Consider the following 20600-nt stretch of genomic DNA (forward strand, 5'->3'; position numbering starts at 1 on the left):
AATCATTCAAAGCGAATATATCTGCTTTTTCTTGAAACTTGGTCCTCAGAGGTCAAAATTTACCAGGATGCTTTGGGATCAACTAACTTGAAAGCCGCCTCTTCATTTCTAAATACCTGCTCTGCCTTTTTGCTAAAAGTCTTCTAAGATTAAATACTTAATTTAAAATATTCACAGTTGAGACTTTGTATTCACATGATGTACAACTCAATGAGCAAAATGTTCAGTGTAGATGAAACCAAGAAGATTAAATCAGCCAGCAGTGACAAAAGGATTCCCAATAGTGGGCTGCAGCTGCAACCCAGCCCTAAATAAGGTTGATCTGATCCCATATCCCACCTCCCTCCCCAAGTCTGGTGAGGGCCTAAGAAAGACAGCATTTGGGAGCAGTCTGCACAGATTTCTCTGACTGCAGAGGCTGGCACACAGGCACCATCTTTTCAATGGGCACTCTTCAGACGCAACCACAAAGCAGCCCAGGATAATAGTAAGTTTGACACCAACCCAGGAAGTAAAAACATTCGAAACGCTTCACCTGTAGGTAAAGAAAAGTCAACACCACTGAGAAGTTCTAGGCCTAGTGTTCCATTGAAGCCAATAAAATGGTGCCCTAGGGTTCTCCTCTGCTACTGAAAGGTCCTTTTGTGTTACTGAAAGACGCGTGTGACACCCTACCTATAAGGCCTGGTACTGAATTTTCACCAAAATACCCCAAACAAATAAAAAGTGAAGTCTGCATAGATGCGTGACTGAACACAGGTGAAACACACATATAAGGTTTAACCCCACTGCTCATTCTACATAAGTCATCACCTAGAGACTTCAAGCATGGTATACGCCACTACGAGGAATACTTACTTTTTGGCAAATCCCCAGTGCTTGAAGCAGAAACTGTTCTGCTCCTGTCATGAGATGGGCTGCTCTCCTCTCTTTCAGTTACAGTTGATTCTTCAGAAACAGCAGAACCACAGGCTACAGACTCTAGAGCCCCAGAGAACACTGAGGCTGAAAATTCAGAGAACTGTGACTCAGGAATTTTATGACGTCCATTTGGCAATTCACCGTTAAACTGTTCATAGGAGCTGCTATAAGAGTAATCACTTTTTGTGTTTGGCTCATCAAGATTATACTCCTCGGGGTTTGGACATTCTTCCTCTTCCTCATCTTCATCTTCAATCTGTTGTTCCAAAAGGAATGGGCCGTTCACAATATGGCCATTTGTTTTGGGGGATTCTATCCACTTAGGGTCTGTGGGGTCAGTGTTGACAAGTTCCTGCTCGACATCATCATCTTTTTCAGTGTTTTCTTTCTCTGTGTCTTCTTTTTCATCCTGATCTTCGGCTTCACCTGAAAAATTTCAGTAACCAACACATTAGAGTATACATCAATATATCACTGGAAATTAGGCATTCAACATTTTTAACTCTTCAGTAGCTTCTTGATTTCTGACATGACAGAAGGAAATACTCACCATCACTGAAATAAGCAAAGACCTTAAAAACCTAAATTAAGGACGCAAGAAAGAACTAAAAAGGCTGTTGGAAACAATAAACAATGTGAAGTTCAGGAGGGAACCATTCAGAAGAGAAGAATGTTAAGAAGAGATGACATATGAGGTCTTGAAAGCAAGCTTCACAAATCTATAACTCGATCTGTCAAACAGGGAGTCACCACAGAAGTACAAAAAATTCACAGTGAGAACAGAACAAAAATAAATCAAATCAAGAGATAGAAAATCTCAGTAGTTAAATTTTTATCAGAACTGGAGACAGCTGGCTGAAAACCAGGGAAGCTAGAAAAGATTTGGACCAATTATGCTCCAAACCACTAGGACTACACAAAAAACTTAACATTTTAGAAGTTTTAGTGAAGAAGCTGCAATTACTCTTACCTGAATAAATCATTACAACAAACATTGTAACAGGGAAAGGGGAAACCAAGGATAACAGTAACTATAGTAATGTCACAGAATACAAATTCAACTTATTTTTCCTCTGTTTCACCAGGATACTTGGTTATGCCACATCATATAGTGCAAAAACTGACTGTTCTGTTGAATTTTTTATGTGCTTTTTTGTGGGATATGACAGCTAGATTGCTCTTGATGTTATTATTTGCTTCTGTATTAGGTGTGACTTTTTTCCTTTTTAGACTCTGAAGCTATGATTTTACCTACAGCAGAAAATTAAACTTAATGATCTAGTGAAGTTTGGAGACTATGTTCAGTGCATCAGATACAATGCTGTAATTACTTTTCCCCCCAGAACAGTAAATACAGGGTCAATAAAAGGAGGCAATGCTAACCATCATCATTTCCAGGCTCTTCATCTACTACCTCTTCTATATCAGCTGTTTTTAGTTTCACCTCTGGGTGGTACTCCTCTTCTTGTTCATTTGATGGTACAGTCGAGGTTACATTTTCTTCTATTTTCTTCCGTTCAGCTTCTCGCTCCAGTTCTTCTATTTCCTGCAGGCGTTTTTCTAACAGCTCAGCTTGTCTTTTCTGTTTTTTCTTCATTTTTTTCTTTTTGTTTTTGGATATTTTTCCAACCTAAAGTATTAATACAAACAAAAGAAAATGAAAAAAAAACCCTAAACAATTATTCTCAAGGCATCTCACACCAAACTCCCTTGCAGTATGATTACTTTTTATCTGACAATACTGTAGAGCAATTAATAGAGTAATTATGTTGCTTTTTCCATTTTACTTCAAATCAAGAATGACATAGAATCATATAATCAAAGAATATTTTGGGTTGGAACAGACCTTAGAGATCACCTAGTTCCAACCCCCCTGTGATGGGCAGGGACACATCCCACTAAATCAGTGGGACATGCCTGTATAACATAGAGTTACACAGAACAAAAAAAAAGCTACCAAAATCTTACAAAGTTAAAACAACCATGCAAAAAGTTATATATCAGATAGAAGAGCAAAATTCATATAAGATGCCACAATAAAATTCCTATGAATCTATGATCTTGACTAGCACAATCATCTTCAACATCAATCAATATCAAGAGATGGCACTGCACATGGAAGATATTCTGCTATCATATCTAGTTATTTACATATACATTTTATCCACGATTTCTCTCTCTGCACAATGCAAGTAATGACCAGCAAAATTATGCTGAGAAAAATGATATGAGAAAGCCAGAGATTGGAAATTGTAAAGAATTTTAAACAAATCCTGTGTTGTTCAGCTATTTCCCTGTGAAAGGAAAGCATTATTATTATTCACTTCTGGCCCAAAACATGTGAATCACAAACAACAGATGGCCATTACAAAAAGTTTCACAACTTATATAACATAAGGATTGAAAAACTCAAGTACAATAACAAGGAAAAGAAAAATTAACACATCTGAGCTGGGTTTGAAAGAGCTGTTTATATTTTAAGTGAACTCTTGACTACTATTGTTACTATTTGATAAATTAGATCTATCCAACCTTCATTCTCATTCATTGTTTAGATATCAAAGGAAGAAATCCTCGTGTAATTAAAAAATGAAGTACAAGGAACAAAGGGAAATACTATTTTCTCAGATATTTATCTGTAAATCCTGTTGTCTTCAAAATAAGCCATGGGACAGGCTTATTAAAATCCTTTTAATGTTCATCCACATTGTATGCCCAATGAAATTATCTACACTCTTTACACATCAGCATAGACAGCAGGTCTGACCATAGGTATTTCTAAAGAGCTGTATTACCGGTGGTCATCTGCTAAATGTATACGGCAAAAAGATTTTTCAAACATAAAAGAACGCCTTCATGATTAAGGCTTTTAAGTCCTTAAGCTATCTGCAGTATTTATTTAGTGCATGCACCTACTTCTGTCAGGAATTGAAGAGAATAGATTATTCCTTGAGAGATGAAAATAGCAATGCTTAATTTTCTTTGACATAGCTATAGAATTACCAGTCTAGGAGAGTTTCCATCAAAAGAAATACCGTGCTTAAAACCAGTAAGGCCAAAGACATTAAAAGAGAAGTGTTCTTTGAAAGAAAAAAGCTTTATTCAAAGGAAGCTTTTAAAAAGGGCAGACTACCAACAGCCTGATAGCTATTAGTATCTACAGAAACAGAGAAAATAAGATAATCTCAATTACATAACAATACTTACAGGCTTTTGTTGTGGAGCTGTGCTCACTAAAAAGAAAAAAAATAAGATGTTAAAGGTATACTTTTACATTAACAGCTCTATAAAAGCAGAAAGTAGTAGAAATTATGTAAAATTATTCTTAACTAAGAACAAATAGTGATGATTTTTTTTTTAGTCAGATTTTTTTACTCTTTACAAGTACCTGCTGCCTGAAATCATTTGATGTCTCCATTAGAGCATCTGGAATTGGAAGGAGCTAGCATCACTTTCTGTTCACGCTGTTGTGGTTGGTGGAGAGTTAATGAAAGTCAGAAAGGAAAGTCTGAATCAGTAAGACTGGACAGAGAACATTAAAATGACTGCAGCGTTGCCACAGCTGAAACATCGTCATCTGTCTGAGCAGGTACAGTTAGACTTTAAATAGTTCAGAAAACATCAACAAAGACAACTACCACATCACACTCAACAGAAAAGTTGAATATTCAAGTTCCCTTCCTTCTAAAGCAAGATAGTCTGATCACTAGGACTGGAGGCATGAAGAAATTCTGATGGCAAAAAGCACACCACCACAAAAAAGGCACCTCCAGCATGGACCTTTTTCTAAGCACCTCTCAGAAGGACACCACCAATGACTTGGTCTGATGAGATTACAACACAAACTGAAAATACACAGAACAGCAACACAAGCCACACCACCACCCCCAAACAATCAAACCCAATAACAATAGCCAAATATGAGATACAGAGGAGAAGTGGAAGTGAGAAAGAGGAACTGAACAGGCGAGGAGAACCTCTCACTAACAACTTCTAATACACGTGCACAAGGCAATTAACAAATGCAAAATAAAAAATGGAGACAGTTGAGACTTCAGAGTTCTTCTACAGGTTCAGCTCCTGCTGCTGAGCTCAGGGAAAAAACTGCTCGTATGCCCCTGGGAGGGGAAGGTTTTCAAAAGGTTTGACTTAAGGTTTTCAAAACTGGAGCACAATCACTGCTCTAAACATGGAAATTCTGCAGCATCTACTCTTGAAACGCTGTAAAGAAAACACATTTTCAGCCTCTGTGTGGAAAGCCACACATTTAATTACAATTTGCTAAGAACAAAGTGTGGTAAGAACTCCATCAGCATATTCCTTAAAATAATACTTATGCTAATGCCAGGGAGCAATATAAAGGCTGCGTGAACGAAATCAAGTTACTTCCCACACAAATAACATATGGCCTTTAGTTACATGAGTACACATTTATGTAAAATTCAATACAATAACATTCATGATGTAAAAGATTTTGCATCTTAATATACAAAATACAGTAAAATATTTATGGACTTTGACCACAGTATTTATTCCTGATATAGCAGGTGTTTCATTATACCTCAGAGATTTTATTGTGTTATATTTTCTGACAATATTACGAAGACATTTATATGTTTTTATTTCTTCACTGCCTGTAGAAGTTGTGCTGGACTGGTGAATAAAGAGTAACCCTGGTACTAAAGATGACCAGAAAAGTCATGTTTCCTCCTTGTTTATTGATACTGACTGCTGTGAACTTCCTCACCTTGGCTTCTCCCAGCTAAACATAATCATAGAATCATAGAAAAAAACAGGTTGGAAGAGACCCACCGGATCATCGAGTCCAACCATTCCTATAATGTACAATTCCTGTCTAAACTCTTGGCAAGTTTAACATAAAACATTTCACATACAGTGCCAGGGCGAAGGGTTTATCACAAATTCAGTTAGGTACAATAAATTCCATTTTCAAGGGTGAAAAACTGGATTTTTTAAGACTATTCACTGCATTCTGAGAGTAAGTTATATGTCTAAGAAGACATATAATTTCAAAAAGTCACTGATGAACTTGTAATGGAATCAGACACATAATTTAGGTAAGATTATTAATTATTGTAAATATGAGAGATGTGGGGCTCCAGTGTTGCTAAAACCCAGCCACTAAAGCTTGTGAGATGGGAGGAAGAGTAAGTTTACAGCAATAAATCTTTCTCTGCATCTGGGGACCCTGAAAACTTGAATGTGCAAAACTGAGAAGAAAGCATTTCCACGATAGTTTGCAGAGCACGAATAAGAATTGAACTAGACATGCATTTTTCACACACTATTATTTAAAAAGTTTATTTCCATTAAATAAAATATTGTTAGAATTAATACAATAATGGAATTTTACTACATATCATTTAAATACACTACCATACCTGCTGAGCCAGAGGGAGGAGGAGCACCAGCTTTCTGCCACTCGGTAGCTTCAGCAGCCATTCTACGAACATAGGCATCATCCACGCACATCAAAATGTTTTCTGGCTTTATATCTGTATGAATGATCTTGCACTTGCTGTGTAGGTAATCTAGACCCTGAAGCACCTAATTACAAAAGGATTTTTTTTTTAAAAAAATCATTTTAATTACCCAGATGAAGATTAATATATTCATTAGTAGTACAGGGATGTTCAACCTATTGGCCAGTGGCCTGTCCTGCAGTCCATCTGTGGCCTGATAGGATAATTTATTTAGCTTATAAATCCAGTTACTGAGACTTTCATGAGTAAGATACTGGCTGGCTGATTTGCCTTGATGACAGCAACCTACTCTCAAACTTCTACTTCCCAAATGCTCTTTAGCTGATCTCCACACACGCAAAAAAATTTAATACATCTTCTTTTGAAAGAAGTATTTGGCTGCTCAGACAGAAAGCCTAACCCTCATCAGCTCATTGTTTAAAAGACAGCTATTCCTAAAAGCCCACAGCAAGTACCACATACTATAACTGCAGTTTGGTTTGTGAATAATGATCTTAAAACTGATTATTATAAAAAGCAAAAAGGGAAATAGGTTGTTGGGATGAAATGCTAACTATAGCTTTCCTTAGAGTACCAATAGTAATTCAGCCTTTAACGTGCCCAAGATGTCACACAAGGATTTGTCTAACTGTGTCACATGTATTTTTCTACTAGTCTCTCATATCCTCTCCAGCCTAAATTCTGACGGTTCATAACCTGCATATCTAAAGTCTTAAAAACACATTCTAGGATGAAAATTAAAACATGATTTGTATACAATAAAAAAAATTCTCAAATTCTGACTGGAGCAGGAATACAATAGTTTGTGTGATTTTACAGGTATTTAGGGAAGACCTAGGCATAATAAACTGTGGAAGTCAATTATTACAACTACTCAGTACAGAATAATACAACAATGTAAATCAAAGCTATTGCTATGATGACCTACATAAACATCACAGAAGAATATCAGCAAGAAAGAAAAAAGCCAGACACTTAGCTGACCCCACTTAAAAGACTTCCTTTGATTTTTAAAGAATGTTCTACAGCAGGAAACAGACCTCCAGACTCAGGAGCTCCAGCTACAAGAACATCCTGCTATTCTAGGTATTTTATAAATAAATTAGCAAGGTCCTTGCTCTCAGGATAATTTAAGGACATAACTAGCCAGGGTGAACTTTAAAAGCAAAATGTGTTGATTCAAAGCATCAGTAACAGAATACAAAGACTACTACAAAGTCTACTACCCAGTCCTGAGCTTGTACCAGAACCGTCCAGCACATGAGGTAGCTCAGGCAAGAGAAGAGAAGCAGTACTACACGTATGATAGTTACACTCAGGCTAATGTATTCTAGAAACACCTCAAGTACATGGCTCTGCTTTCTCCAGTTTTGGAGCTAGACTGGAACAGTCTGAAAAGCCACCTTTCATGCCTATATAAAAACTGTACATTCACTTGAGCAAGACTCAAGTCAACACCAATGGTACACCTAAAACTGTTGAATTCTTGATAATCAGCGTTTTTCTCCTGCAGATCCAAAATATGTTTGACTCCTTGCAAAGCACCTGAAAGAACATACGGGATGTCTCAAAGTATGAAACGTTGAAGAAAGATTGGTTTTATACAGGGAAGGTAGGTAGTGGTTAAGAGACTTCAAACTTAAGAAGAGGCATTAACAGCAACAGTGACAAAAAGACAGATGATAACAGTCTCTTTCCTCCCCCACTGCACTGCAGACTATCTTACAAATTACCACTGAATGTCTGTAATTCTGAGGCCAAGAAAAAAAAGGCCCCAGAGTACACTGAAAGCCATAAATGTTCAGAAGGAACTTACAACTGCATCAACTGCTTATTTAACTAATTCTGATTAATGAGCTGATAGGCTGATATGCACCCGTTGACACACAAAAAATAGTCACAAAGAAAGAAACTACTTTAAAAGATTGCTTATTAATAAAATAGAGATAATGTTGATAAAGGCAATACCAGTTACCTAAGGGCTAAAATATTTCCTTCATTATTTGCAGGTGTAACTGCACAGAGATCAACAGCACACACAAAATCACAGAGATAAATAATTTTTTTTCCTTGCTGAGAGACTATTTTTTCTTTTCAGCAATTTGATTTTCATAGTAGAGCAAAAGACAGATTTTGAAAGAACATGTCCCAGTGAAATGTTCTGAACTGTTTCATCTTGTTAGCCCTCTGACTCTACAAAAACTTAAATACAGATAAACAACAATTTTCAAAGAACAGTTTTTCTTTAGAACCTGTTTTTCAGAGAGATACGATTTTGTTTAGTTTTGTAATAATAATACATTATTTCCCACTGTTTTGATGTTTTATTTTCCAGAAGATCTTAAAAAGCATGACATGTTAATCAAAACTGTAATTGAATATGAATATCCTTTCCTTACATCTATAAAAAAGACTCATCGCTTCAACTTTTTACTTTCTAAAGCAGCTCAGGCAACTCCCTTATCAGTGGGAAATATTGATTTTTAAAAAGTCAAACAAAAGCACCCATGAGGCAGAAATGCAGGCTATCTAGAAAGATGTTCTGGCAACTCTGCCCAGATTTACCAGTAAAATTATGTTATCTTACGCATTCATTAGTAAGAGTTCAGTTGAAATGCCATCATTCTACCCCTCAGACTGTTAACAATGGTGGAAAAAATCTAATTAAAACATTAACAAATCTTACCTGTCGAATTATACTTTTTACACAACGGATGGGAAGACCTTGATAATTGGACTTGATGATCCATTTTAGGAGATGATGTCCAAGTACTTCAAAGACCATACAGACATCTGGGATTTAATTAAGGATAATTTCCAAATAAATTTGTCCATGAGATTGACACAAATGTTTGTTTGCATACTGGCTAAGGCAATCATCACCCTGTTTAGAGGGAAAACAGTTCCCCCCAGATGAGTAGAACATGGTATAACCTTTGGTACTACATTTCAATTACATACAAACACATACTAGAATAGTAGAACAAATCATGTCGGTTATTTTTAAATGTTAGTAATAGCATTAGAGTGAAGAATGAAATTAATTGTAGAAAATAACTAATTCATTTTAGTTTTGTTTAAAACAGTTAAAGGTACTGATTCGACCTATTATCTCTAGTTTCTACTAAATTTTAAATTACACGAATAAGAGGTTTTAACAACAAAAGACTGAAGCATGGTGTTTTAGAAAACGAAGCACACTAAATATCTTTTTGATTAGGCTCAATTAAGACAATAAAGACTAAAGTAGTAAGAAAACGTATCTCTTGCCATCAACACTTTTAACTACAGAGAATAATGGCAATCACCAAAGAACATGGGAACAAAGAAAATGCAAAACTCAGAAGCAATGTTAAAAATGCAATGCCAAAAAGTTTAATTTGACCCAGCATCTAGGACAGGCCACCAACAAAGGCCAATAGTAGATGATCAAGGAAGAATATCACGAAAGAACACCATGGTTGGACTCGGTGATCCGGTGAGTCTCTTCCAACCTGGTTATTCTATGATTCTATGACACTGGAACTTCCAGTGATTTATGGCTCAGGGGGTTCTATACTTCATCAAACTGAGTTGGTGTTCTTTCTACTGAGAAAATATTCAGATAGTCAAGCTAATTTTAAGTTTTATCACCCACAACATTTCAACAAGAAATTATACAGTTTGACTAAACTGAGTTAATCCCCAGACATGAGCTGGGTATGACCCTAATGTCAGAGGAAATCAGAAAAAATGTTAAAATCTTAACTACATTATAAATTGCAAAGAATAATGTAATACAAAGAAGAGAAAAGAAATTAATTGATGGATACTGCAGGAAAATCTCAATGGATAGCAATCAGACAGCCTGTACCTCAGAGACTATTCACAGAGAACTATACTGTTAAAGGAAAAATCTTCCCTAACTTCTCAAAGTTGAGTCTTGGCAATGATCTTAAGAGTCACTGTCTTAACTCACATCAGAAGACTTACTTGGTCTACAGGGCTATTATTTGCATTCTTCTCATATACATACCTATATGCATAAAGCTAACTGAAGGTTTTAAATCTACATCCAAAATTAGACCAAAATTAAAAGATTTCAAGATTGGTGAAAGTTAAAAAGTCTCAAGACTAGTCAAAGCATACTGCAAACGTTTTGGTTGCTGCTACCTGTTCATCTCACTTTGTTTCTGTATCAGAGGACAGAGTGAATAGTCATTTCCCAATCTTATCAAACAAGTCTACTCAGAATACCAAAGAATTGTTCCATTCAGAAGAGAATACAGTCTTGGTTACTTTACGACACAAGCATCCCATGAATAGAAGTCATGGGTAGAGCACACAGCCATCAAAAAGAAGGAGCAGCGCACATTACCTCAGGAGGGCTTATTAACTCAGCCCACATGGTGAAATTCCAATGCTACAGCAACACAGATTTCAGAAAGGCAAGACACTGCAGAATTCAGAAATGAAATTTAGGACAACCGCCCACAGTCCTTCAGGCCACTGCTGCTGCAGACTCTGATGCACATTCCTGCCATTCCTCGCACTTACTGAAGTGCTAAGCCTCACCAGAAGAGAGTGAGTTGCAGGGAAGTCAATAGCCAGAGACAAGGAAGAAGGGAGGGGGGCACCGAGAAAGAAGATGTAAGGAGGAGTGGCAGAGGCAGACAAAGAGAGAGAGGGCCACAAGAAACAGAAATGATGTCTACCTGAAAAAGATGCAGTGTTTGCTGGGAGGACTCAGACAAACTCAAGTCATGCTCAGTACTGGGGAAGAAACTGGTGTGGGGAGAAGACTCAGTGGGAGGAGGCTCAGTGTCTGGGGAAGGTACACAAAAATGTAACTGTTCTCTGATTTACTATCCTGACCTGAAAAACACGAACTGTAGGCCAGGCTGCCCACAAAAAAAGTTTCGGAAAAGTAGTGCTTTAACTGTTACGAAACCAGGTTGCAAGCCCCAGGATCTCCCTACAGCACCAACATCTTGATGGATGAGCATGTCCAAAAAGTCCTATGGCAAAAATAAACCTGAAGCCTACCCAGCAGCCAGCCTCTTATGAAACACCCTTTGAAGCCGTTTGGGGAATGCCTGAAAGCAGGAAACTGAGCAGAGCAGCAAAAGTGAGAGTAAATGTAACATTGATCAGCTAACAGGCTTACATACTTAAAATTGGTCTTTCTTGACTAAAACCTTACCTGTAACTACCTACAAACACACATTACAGGAGCATTTTGAAATCCGATGGGGATTAAAGCTTAGTTAAACTACATGAAATAAGGCCCTGGGACCAACACAGAGCGCTTCTGGATATATCTGTTGTTCCTGTATCAGAAGCATTTAGGTCCTATGGCATTTAACAAATGCTGTATATTCTTTGGAGATAGATTTATTACAATTATTGCAATGTCTGATTCTGTTGGGAATGCTTCCTTCACTTTTTCACTGGTCTCTCCAAACACTTTTTTCATTATAGGATTAACTGAATCTTTCATTTAAAAAATGCTACACTCAAACATTTTATAAGGCTCTAATAAAAAAACACCAACGCACACAAACATAATAATCTACACTTACTGAAAACATAAAAGGGCCCAAGCTCAGGAATTCTGTTATTTCCTGGAAAAGAATCATAATTGCAATCATTTTAAAACGTACACACAGTTAAAAAACTATCAGACATTGTTAAAATCTCTCTGTGTATAAACACTTACTACAGCTCTGCACTGTTTTAAGACACACAGTTCAGGCCAACAGCTCTGCACATTCCCAGCTCTGTGATATAGAGTTCTTGACAAGTTTTCCTGTTTGGAAGCTCCATGACATTTGGTGATATCAGCCATCTACAGGATTCACCCACCTCTCTTCTGTCTTGCTTTAACTTTTAAATGTTTTCCATAACTAACGGAATCTAATCAAGCCTCTCTGAAGCATATGTTGTTCTAATTTATAGTGAAGGAACTGATATTTAGTGACTCGCCCAAAGGAAGCTGGAAGCAGCAGAGCATGGAAAAACTCTCAAATCACTGTATTTCCCTCAACCTATTCAACTCAGTAACACTACTGTAGCACTAATAAGGCTTTTTCTTAAAAAACGGAAACAAATAGCAGCGAAATGTTAAAATCAATCAGTTACCTGCTCCCTTCCAAAAGAATCTGCACCAGAGATATTTTTCCCTAGAAGCTAAAAAGGAGTTGATTAAATAAGCAATGCAACCAATCACTGCTGAAATAAGCAATGCAACTCAGGATTCATCAACTTCTCACAAGAAAACTCAAAGCATAAGATACTTGGTACCATATTTTCACTGGAGGCTGGGACTTCAACACCTTCACCTGTAATTTAAATCTGTGCCCAGTATCAGCCCATCCTGTCAACTGCACCCTTCTGAAAAATTTACTTCTCAGAAAGATAAGAACATCTGCCTTCCACGTAAAATAACTGCTGTACTGCCAGAGTTTTCAGCATGAGGGTAAAACTGAAACAGAAAAAACCACTATCAGCTGTCCAGGTTTAACCTGCTAACACAAAGCTATCTGAACTTGTATTTTTCACTAGCACACAGTCTCTTTAGGCCTTGTCAATTGAAGTGCTGTATTTCAAACAGATGAAGTTCGGATATACTTTCAAAATGTTATCACGAAATCTACTCTTCACACTTAGAAATGATTCTCACTTTAATACAGATGTATACATAGATGTGAATCTTAACAATAACTTCAGAATGTTATTGGGAGACTGCTCTGTTAAGCAGATAATTATTTCTATGCATAGTTATGAATACATTTTCTCACTCTTTCATATTAATGTTCTACAATGAAAACAGCAAGTAAAAATTTCACATTCCTAAAAATAACTTCAATTACTCTTCAACTGAGCAGCTGTCAGCTGAAGAACTGAAGTGCTTTAGTCGCATTACTTTTCCTGAACGTAGCTAGAAATAGAGATATTTATCAAACACTACTTAATAATCTCAGCTCATAAATTAAAACCTTTTTTTTTTGTGGCACAACAACAGCAACAAGAAATCCTAACCAGGGTTCTTTGTCTCACTATATTAAGCAATTCCCTTGATCGCATCATTTACATTCAGGTTGAAATGAGTACTGGCAACTGTATGCTTTATTTTAATTTGATGACAAAACCTACGAAAAAAAAGCAGACTATACTAATGTCACTTAAATTTAAACAGCCTTCTGCTATGCTAGCTGACCACAGAAGCAACTCAAAACCAACTGAAATTCGGACAAAGGGAAGACAGTTAAGACAACACTGTAACTGAGAATACTCGTCCCCACACTCTTATTCTCACTCATCACAAACCTCAAAGGCTTAATAAGTAATGCCAAGAGCCAGCTGGATGGGATGAGAACTGCTTGCACACTTCTCCCTGAAAGGATGGTTTCTAGCAGGATGACAGTTGGTGAAGATCACCTGATCTGCTGAAGATTGAAGATTTATCACCAAAATCAACTTAGTGCTAAGGTCTCTAGAGCAGGAACTGTCTCTGTCTGGTAGCACGACACCATGAACGATGAGGTCTGTTATTAGGGCTCCAAGCCACAACAAGCATACACACAAATACCAGCTGTAACAGTAAATGAAAGCACAGTCATATAATAATCTGCTAATATATCTAAACTAATTAGCAAGGATAACTCACTTTAGCTCAACTGTAAAATCAAGTATGTTTACAGACCCAAAATCTTCCCTGTGAACAATAGTCAGTCATATCTTGCTGTCCGTGCTCATGGCAGGGGGGCTGAAACAGGATGATCTTTAAGGTCCTTTCCAACCCAAACCATTCTATGATTTTACAATTTTACTTACTCCTTTCTTCAACATTTTTTTAAAGGAAGCATTCAAAGATTAAAGCTTTAAACCTCTGCCAAGAAAGAAGTTAACAACTGGTCAAATGAGACTGATAAACAAGAGAAGACTCTCCAAGCCCTCACACTTCCAAGAAGAAAATAAAAACCAGCTTTTTCACAACACTGACACTTCCTTTACCTTTACCAGTCTAGAGCAAAGCATATTTCCTGTAAGCCTCTGTTATTACAAATCTTTTCAGCAAAACTCTAGTTTTCAAGTAAACTATCTAGCAGACCACGACAGGATTCATGGAATATTTTGTATTTCGCATTGTGTTTAGAAAAGCTAAACTACTTTCACTCTGGTGAGTACTTTACACACTATATTACTCTATGCATCTACATATGTTTTGTTGTTTCGAGTTGTACTTTAAATCTGTAAGCTATCTAGAAAAAAGTCAGAACTAAATGCTTACTTATTTCGACAGATAGTTTTTAATGATGATGCCATGTTTTCAAAAGGATACGAATTCCATTCATTCCAGAAATTTTGAAGTCATCAATTAGCTGTACAACCATATCCTTGTTGGGATCATTAGGGTCACTTTCACGAACCTAAACCAAGAATGTAAACAGTGACATTTTAGGAAAAGAATCACTTTAAAATAATAATTAGTTACATTTCCACATGAAGTTAAACATCTTGGAGCTTCAGAAATCGTGGTAATTCACAATAAGCCAGGTAATTAGGAAAAAAAAAATTGTGAAAAAGTTTAAAAACAATATTCCCCTACATTTTTAAAATTCATTATTACTACTATTATTGGTACTGAGCACTGTATTGCACGAGTGATACTTACACATTTCAGCAACTTTATTTCATCCAAGGCTGTCTCTGTATAATGCTGGGCACTTTTTACAACTTTCATTGCAACAAACCTTTTCCCTCTTGAAAAGAACAAAAACATTTTCAACACATGCTCTGACATACTCTGAAGACTAGGAAACAAACTACAATATTTCATATCCTAATGTATTCTAGAAGAAAACACTGAAATCACACTTAAACGTTTAACAATACTCTTAACAGTCTGATTTATTGAATATTTTGCCTCCTTGGTGCTACTATCTTTAAAACACTTATTTGGTTACACATTTTATCATTTAATCAAGGTATAATTATATTTTTTCATTAAAGACAGAAATAAAAACATTAGCTTATGCTCATGTGTTCAAGTTAACATGCAAATTCAATAATCAAAGATAATTTGTCAAAGAAAACAGAACTGTACTTATTTCTGAGAGCTTTTATAAACTACAGTCTTAACCAAGAGCAAAATAAGACTGCAAACATCTTTTTGCATAAAGAGACAGCAAACATTTACATAACTTTACCTTGCATGTAAAACAAAAGTCACTGCAAACATATCAAGAAAAAGGTGAATGGAAATTGTTTTCTTACTGCATATCCCAGCACAGCCAGACTGTAGAGAAGTGTCCCCATCCTAACTTTCTAATAACGTGGTACCGGCCATTGAAAAGATCACCTATTTTCACTGGATGATAGCCTCCTTTAATGGAAAAAAACAAGTAGAAAAAGAATATTCAGAAAACAAACAACAATTTCAGGTCTTCAAGTAGTTCTTGTAGTATAAATTTTCCTCCTCAAATTGTCCTGTACTATAAATAGGAAATCTGAAGAAAATTTTACTCTGATGTTAAAAATTCTGCCTTACTTGGCCCGGAGGGAAAAAACTCATGTCCTGTAACTACTGCAGAGTTTATTCACCCTTCTCTTATATGGCTTTTATTTGTGGCAATATTACCATCTGTTCTTTATCTCCCCAGGCTTATCTTCCACTTCACAGAGCACAGGAAAGATCTACATTTCTTTATCATTTCTAAAGCTTCTACAGTCAACATATTTCAGATGACAGCAGAATCTCAACAGATACCAGTTTAACTTACATTTGTGTTCTGCTAATAAAGGCAGCAATAAAATACTCCCTGAGAAAATATTAAAAAGATTGTAGAAGGCCCTAGGTCAGGAGCAGTATAAGGCATTACAATTACAGCAGGGCTGAGACATACAGACAGCACAGGATTGAGTCCCAGGACTCCCCTACTCTCCATTACAGGGAAGAAAATCTTCAAGAAAAGCTGCCAGGATGACTCACCTAGCAACCCAAAAAAAGATACCTTCACTTCCACCACTGAACTGTGCCAGCCTCAGTGTGGAAACTCCTTACTTTTCAAAGCAAAAACCAGATCACTTCTCGAATACCTGACCAGATTTTCACTCAAGGAAGGGGGGAAGAGACACGTGGATTTACTGAGAGAATAAGCATTGACTATTACGCTCTCCGTTTCATTTGCAAAAAAGAAATGGTATCAGCCGCACACAAACCCAAGTCTAATGCAGCTTCATCATTACAGAGATATTGCTGAATAAACTCAAATATACAAAACTATACTGATAGAACATTAAAAACAAAACTAAATTTTGTCTGTTTGAACATCCTTGAAGTTGATGAAAACATTAAAAAATCTGAATAAATACAATCATCTTTTAAGACAGCTATTGACTGGTATCAAACAAAACAGAATTACTACCCCTTGGTAAATTCCTTCCACAAAACTTTATCCAGGATGATGAAGTGATAGATTCAGATTCAAGTGGAAGGTTAAGAGAACATACAGTAATTCTACCTTTCCATTACTGAAAAGATGTGCATTTGTGAAACAAATTAAGTCAGCTGACCTGACAGCAAGAATTACATAAAATACTTCCAGAGATTCACTATCACAGTATCATTTCTTCTGATCTGAGTTTTGTCTTCCATGTGTCATTGCATGAAAACAGTGAGAAGTATGAAACATTATTCCCTGTATAATCACTGTTCCTTTTGCAAACAGATATAATTAAGAAACCTGAAAAATATTTAATACCTAGTTTTAACATCTGATTTGCAAATTGATTTTTAAAATCATCAATAAAAAATTTCTACAATATTTCACAATTTTCCTGAATATCTAGCCCTATTAAATCATTCCATAACAGCTATACTGCTTCAGATATATATGAAAACACAATTCATGCAGCTTTTTGCACTGCCAGAAAGGTGTACGTGGGCCTTCAACCATACAAAACAATATCCAGAAATTATTTTTTTACTAAACAATATATTTGGGGTTTTTGACATGTTAGCAGCCTAACACTCAACAATGAAGAACTGTAATACAGGTAAACATATGTTTCTAGAAATAGTTTAGGTAAACAAATGCCCCTCTCCAGACAGCTTTTGGCATAGCTGTGCTTCAAAGGGTCAAAAACAATCAAAAACTTGGGACAGTTTCTTCCCATCACAGACAGAAGAGAGAACACACTACGGAGGAAATCAAATACACCAATGTCAAGTTAATAAAGTGGGGGTTGATAAGTTATTTTAGTAAAATCTACATTATATCATAGTATCACACACTCATGACATGGTTTGGATTGGAAGGAACCTTAAAAGTTCATCCAGTTGCAACGCCCCTGCCATGGGCAGGGACACCTTCCACCGAATCAGGCTGCTCAAAGCCTCAACCAACCTGGCCTTAAACTCCTCCAGGGATGTGGCATCCACAGCATCTCTGGGCAAATCGCTCCAGTGCCTCACTATTTGAGTTCACAGGAAAATTCTTCTCCTTAGTATCTCATCAAAATCCCCCTTCTTTCAGTTTAATGTCATTGCCCCTAGTCCTATCACTATGTGCCCTAGTAAAAAGCCCCTCCCCAGCTCTCTTGTAGCCCCCTTTGGGTACTGGAAGGCTGCTATAAGGTCTCCCCAGAGGCTTCTCTTCTCCAAGCTGAAAAAACTCAACTCTCCCAGCCTGTACTCATATGTGAGGTACTACAGCCCACTCATCATCTTCGTAGGCCTCCTCTGGACTCACTCCAACAGGTCCACGTCCTGCTTATGGTGGGGGCCCCACAGCTGGGATGCAGTACTCCAGGTGAGGTCTCCTGAGAGCAGAGAGGCAGAATCACCTCCCTTGCCCTGTTGGCCACGCTTCTTTTGATGCAGCCCAGGATACAGTTGGCTTTCTGGGCTGAAAGCACACACTGCCAGGTCATGTTGAGCTTCTCATCAACCAACACCCCCAACACATGAAAAAACCCTGTTATTTCGGTCCCTACAGCAGTGTTGTAAATGATAACAGCAATACACCAGCATATATTAGATACCAACAGCAGTAGGATATCTCAGTATATATACTTCACAAGATACTTTCTACTGCCTTGAGCTACAACTGGAACAGCTTTGGAAATAATTCATTTTTGGAAGCGTTAATCTTTGATAATTCATGTCAGCAACATACTCATTTACAGGTTATGGACAATCAGGTTACAACATACTTAGTTAAACACATTTTAAAAACTGGTGATATCCTATGATGAATGTAATTAAGTTCTTCATGATACAGAAAGTTATTTCTAAATAGAAGTAACAAGAAAGCACCTGTGTAAAACTAGCAGGCTGATAAAAATAATACACCTTTTGAAAGTACACAATGCATAAGTGCCACTGCTGATAATGTAACAGAAAAAAAACCCTGTTATGCTATTCACTGGAGCACATAGAGAAAAACATCTCTCAGAGCTAGCTAGCTAGACGCACTCAAGAAAGAGGGTCAGAAAAATGAGATCATTATTCCTAAACGTCTACTGAATGTATTGGTAATTGTAGCTGATTAGTCCTATGTTTGTATAGGGAATTATGCCCTTTGTGAACTGGATGAATGGGAGACATCTCCAGAGTGGAAAGATGATGATCAGAGAAGCAAAGAATTACAATTAAATCCATGATATGACAGGCTCTTGAAAAAATTCTCAAAGTGTTTCAAGGCTTTTCAGAAAAGAAGAAAACATAGCTTCCCTGTCTGAGTACCCCTTGAAAAGCAACATAGTTGGACTTCTGGTATTTCCATTCCTTAAATAAATAAAGATTTGAGAAGCATTTAACATTAATTCAGTGACACCAATGGAAGTCAATTCACAGATTTAAACAGGCCCTGGAGGAAGTCCCCAAGGAACAGAGGTCAGTCGACTTTATACTAATAGCTCTTAGTTGTTTATTCACATCAGGTGCTAATTCAAACTAATCCAATTTCCCAGTTAAAAATACTAGTATGACTATTTACTAAACACCACGTAATATGGTGAAGATGTGAGCCGAGCACATAGGAACATATCCTTAAAAATCAAAAGCACAAAATAAAACTAGTAACTAAAGTACCCTGCCAATGGTGAATACAGTTAACAGATAAAATGTTGCATTCATTAAATAAGTTACTTATATACTCCCTCATCAAAATCGCCATCCTATGAAATTTCAGATCGGGGTTGAAAACAGATGAAGTATGCTCTCTGCCTTACTCAAAAATGGTGGGAGATTCCCATCTTGGACATAAAATTAGCAAGAACAGAGACACTTCAGCAATAAGTGATAATTTCCAGATATTTATTTTCCACTCTAAATACAAGTAATGTTACTCAAAACAGAAAAACATACCCAAACTAATAAAATATATCAAAAAAAAAAGAAATTATGTATCTAAAAGCCACACCTGGAATTCCTTACCACATAACTCATTAATTCCCATATAGAATATAAAATAAACAAAGAGAAAGTCCATATGGCCCCAGATCACCCCAATCTGGCTGTTTGATTCAGATTCTTACACAATCTGGTGATCCTCCTTCAGTTCAACCACAACAGACTAAAAGGAAGGACACCTACTGATCAGTCTTTCAGGAAGCAACGGTCAGAAAAATAGGTAAAACATCTATTGGAGCAATAAAAGCACTGTTCTCACATAAACAAGTAATGATTATGACATCCAAATGAACCAAAGCTTGAACAATCTTTAATATGCTTCTATTAATTCAGAGCATCAGGACCTTTAAGCATACGTAAGTTCCCTTTAATTTTTCAGGAAGTGTGCAAGTATTCTTAGGGTAACACGTAGCCCATTTTAAAAGCATTCACATCAAACTACTGACCTGCTACAGTCACAAACACAGGTTGAACAGGTAACTTATAAGCAAGCTGTAAACGCAAGAATACTTATTTGTTTGTTTTATTATCTAGCTTCTCTAGATTGTGACATTTTACAAGAGATACTGAAATAGACAACAGTGTATTGTTTGAAATTTAATGTAGCCCTTAGTTTAGCGAAAAATTAAGTGGAGGAAATACAGATGTTTACAAGTATGTTTAAACAACAAATTCTTACTGATGGAAGATGCTACAGATACCAAAAGAGCTATCTTAAGGAACAAAGGTGTAACTATAACAGAAATATCTTTTAAAAAAAACCCAAAACATGCTTT

The 20600-nt window shown here is 36.6% G+C and overlaps 1 protein-coding gene across 4 annotated transcripts in view; it reads right to left on the bottom strand.

Moving 5' to 3' along the window:
- SRPK2 (SRSF protein kinase 2) overlaps positions 1 to 20600 on the bottom strand; it is a 141308-nt gene that overhangs the window by 24774 nt on the left and 95934 nt on the right. For all 4 annotated transcript variants that reach the window (XM_069883458.1, XM_069883449.1, XM_069883432.1 and 1 more), the window contains 8 exons: positions 15684 to 15792; positions 15082 to 15169; positions 14749 to 14836; positions 9112 to 9218; positions 6324 to 6489; positions 4129 to 4154; positions 2305 to 2551; positions 859 to 1347 (listed from right to left, as the gene is read on the bottom strand). In XM_069883458.1, the coding sequence (XP_069739559.1) occupies positions 859 to 1347; positions 2305 to 2551; positions 4129 to 4154; positions 6324 to 6489; positions 9112 to 9218; positions 14749 to 14836; positions 15082 to 15169; positions 15684 to 15792 (1320 nt within the window). The remainder of the gene's footprint in view (positions 1 to 858; positions 1348 to 2304; positions 2552 to 4128; positions 4155 to 6323; positions 6490 to 9111; positions 9219 to 14748; positions 14837 to 15081; positions 15170 to 15683; positions 15793 to 20600) is intronic.

Source organism: Phaenicophaeus curvirostris, chromosome 1 (genome assembly GCF_032191515.1).
Source record: "Phaenicophaeus curvirostris isolate KB17595 chromosome 1, BPBGC_Pcur_1.0, whole genome shotgun sequence".
In the NCBI taxonomy this organism is placed as follows: Eukaryota; Metazoa; Chordata; class Aves; order Cuculiformes; family Cuculidae; genus Phaenicophaeus; species Phaenicophaeus curvirostris.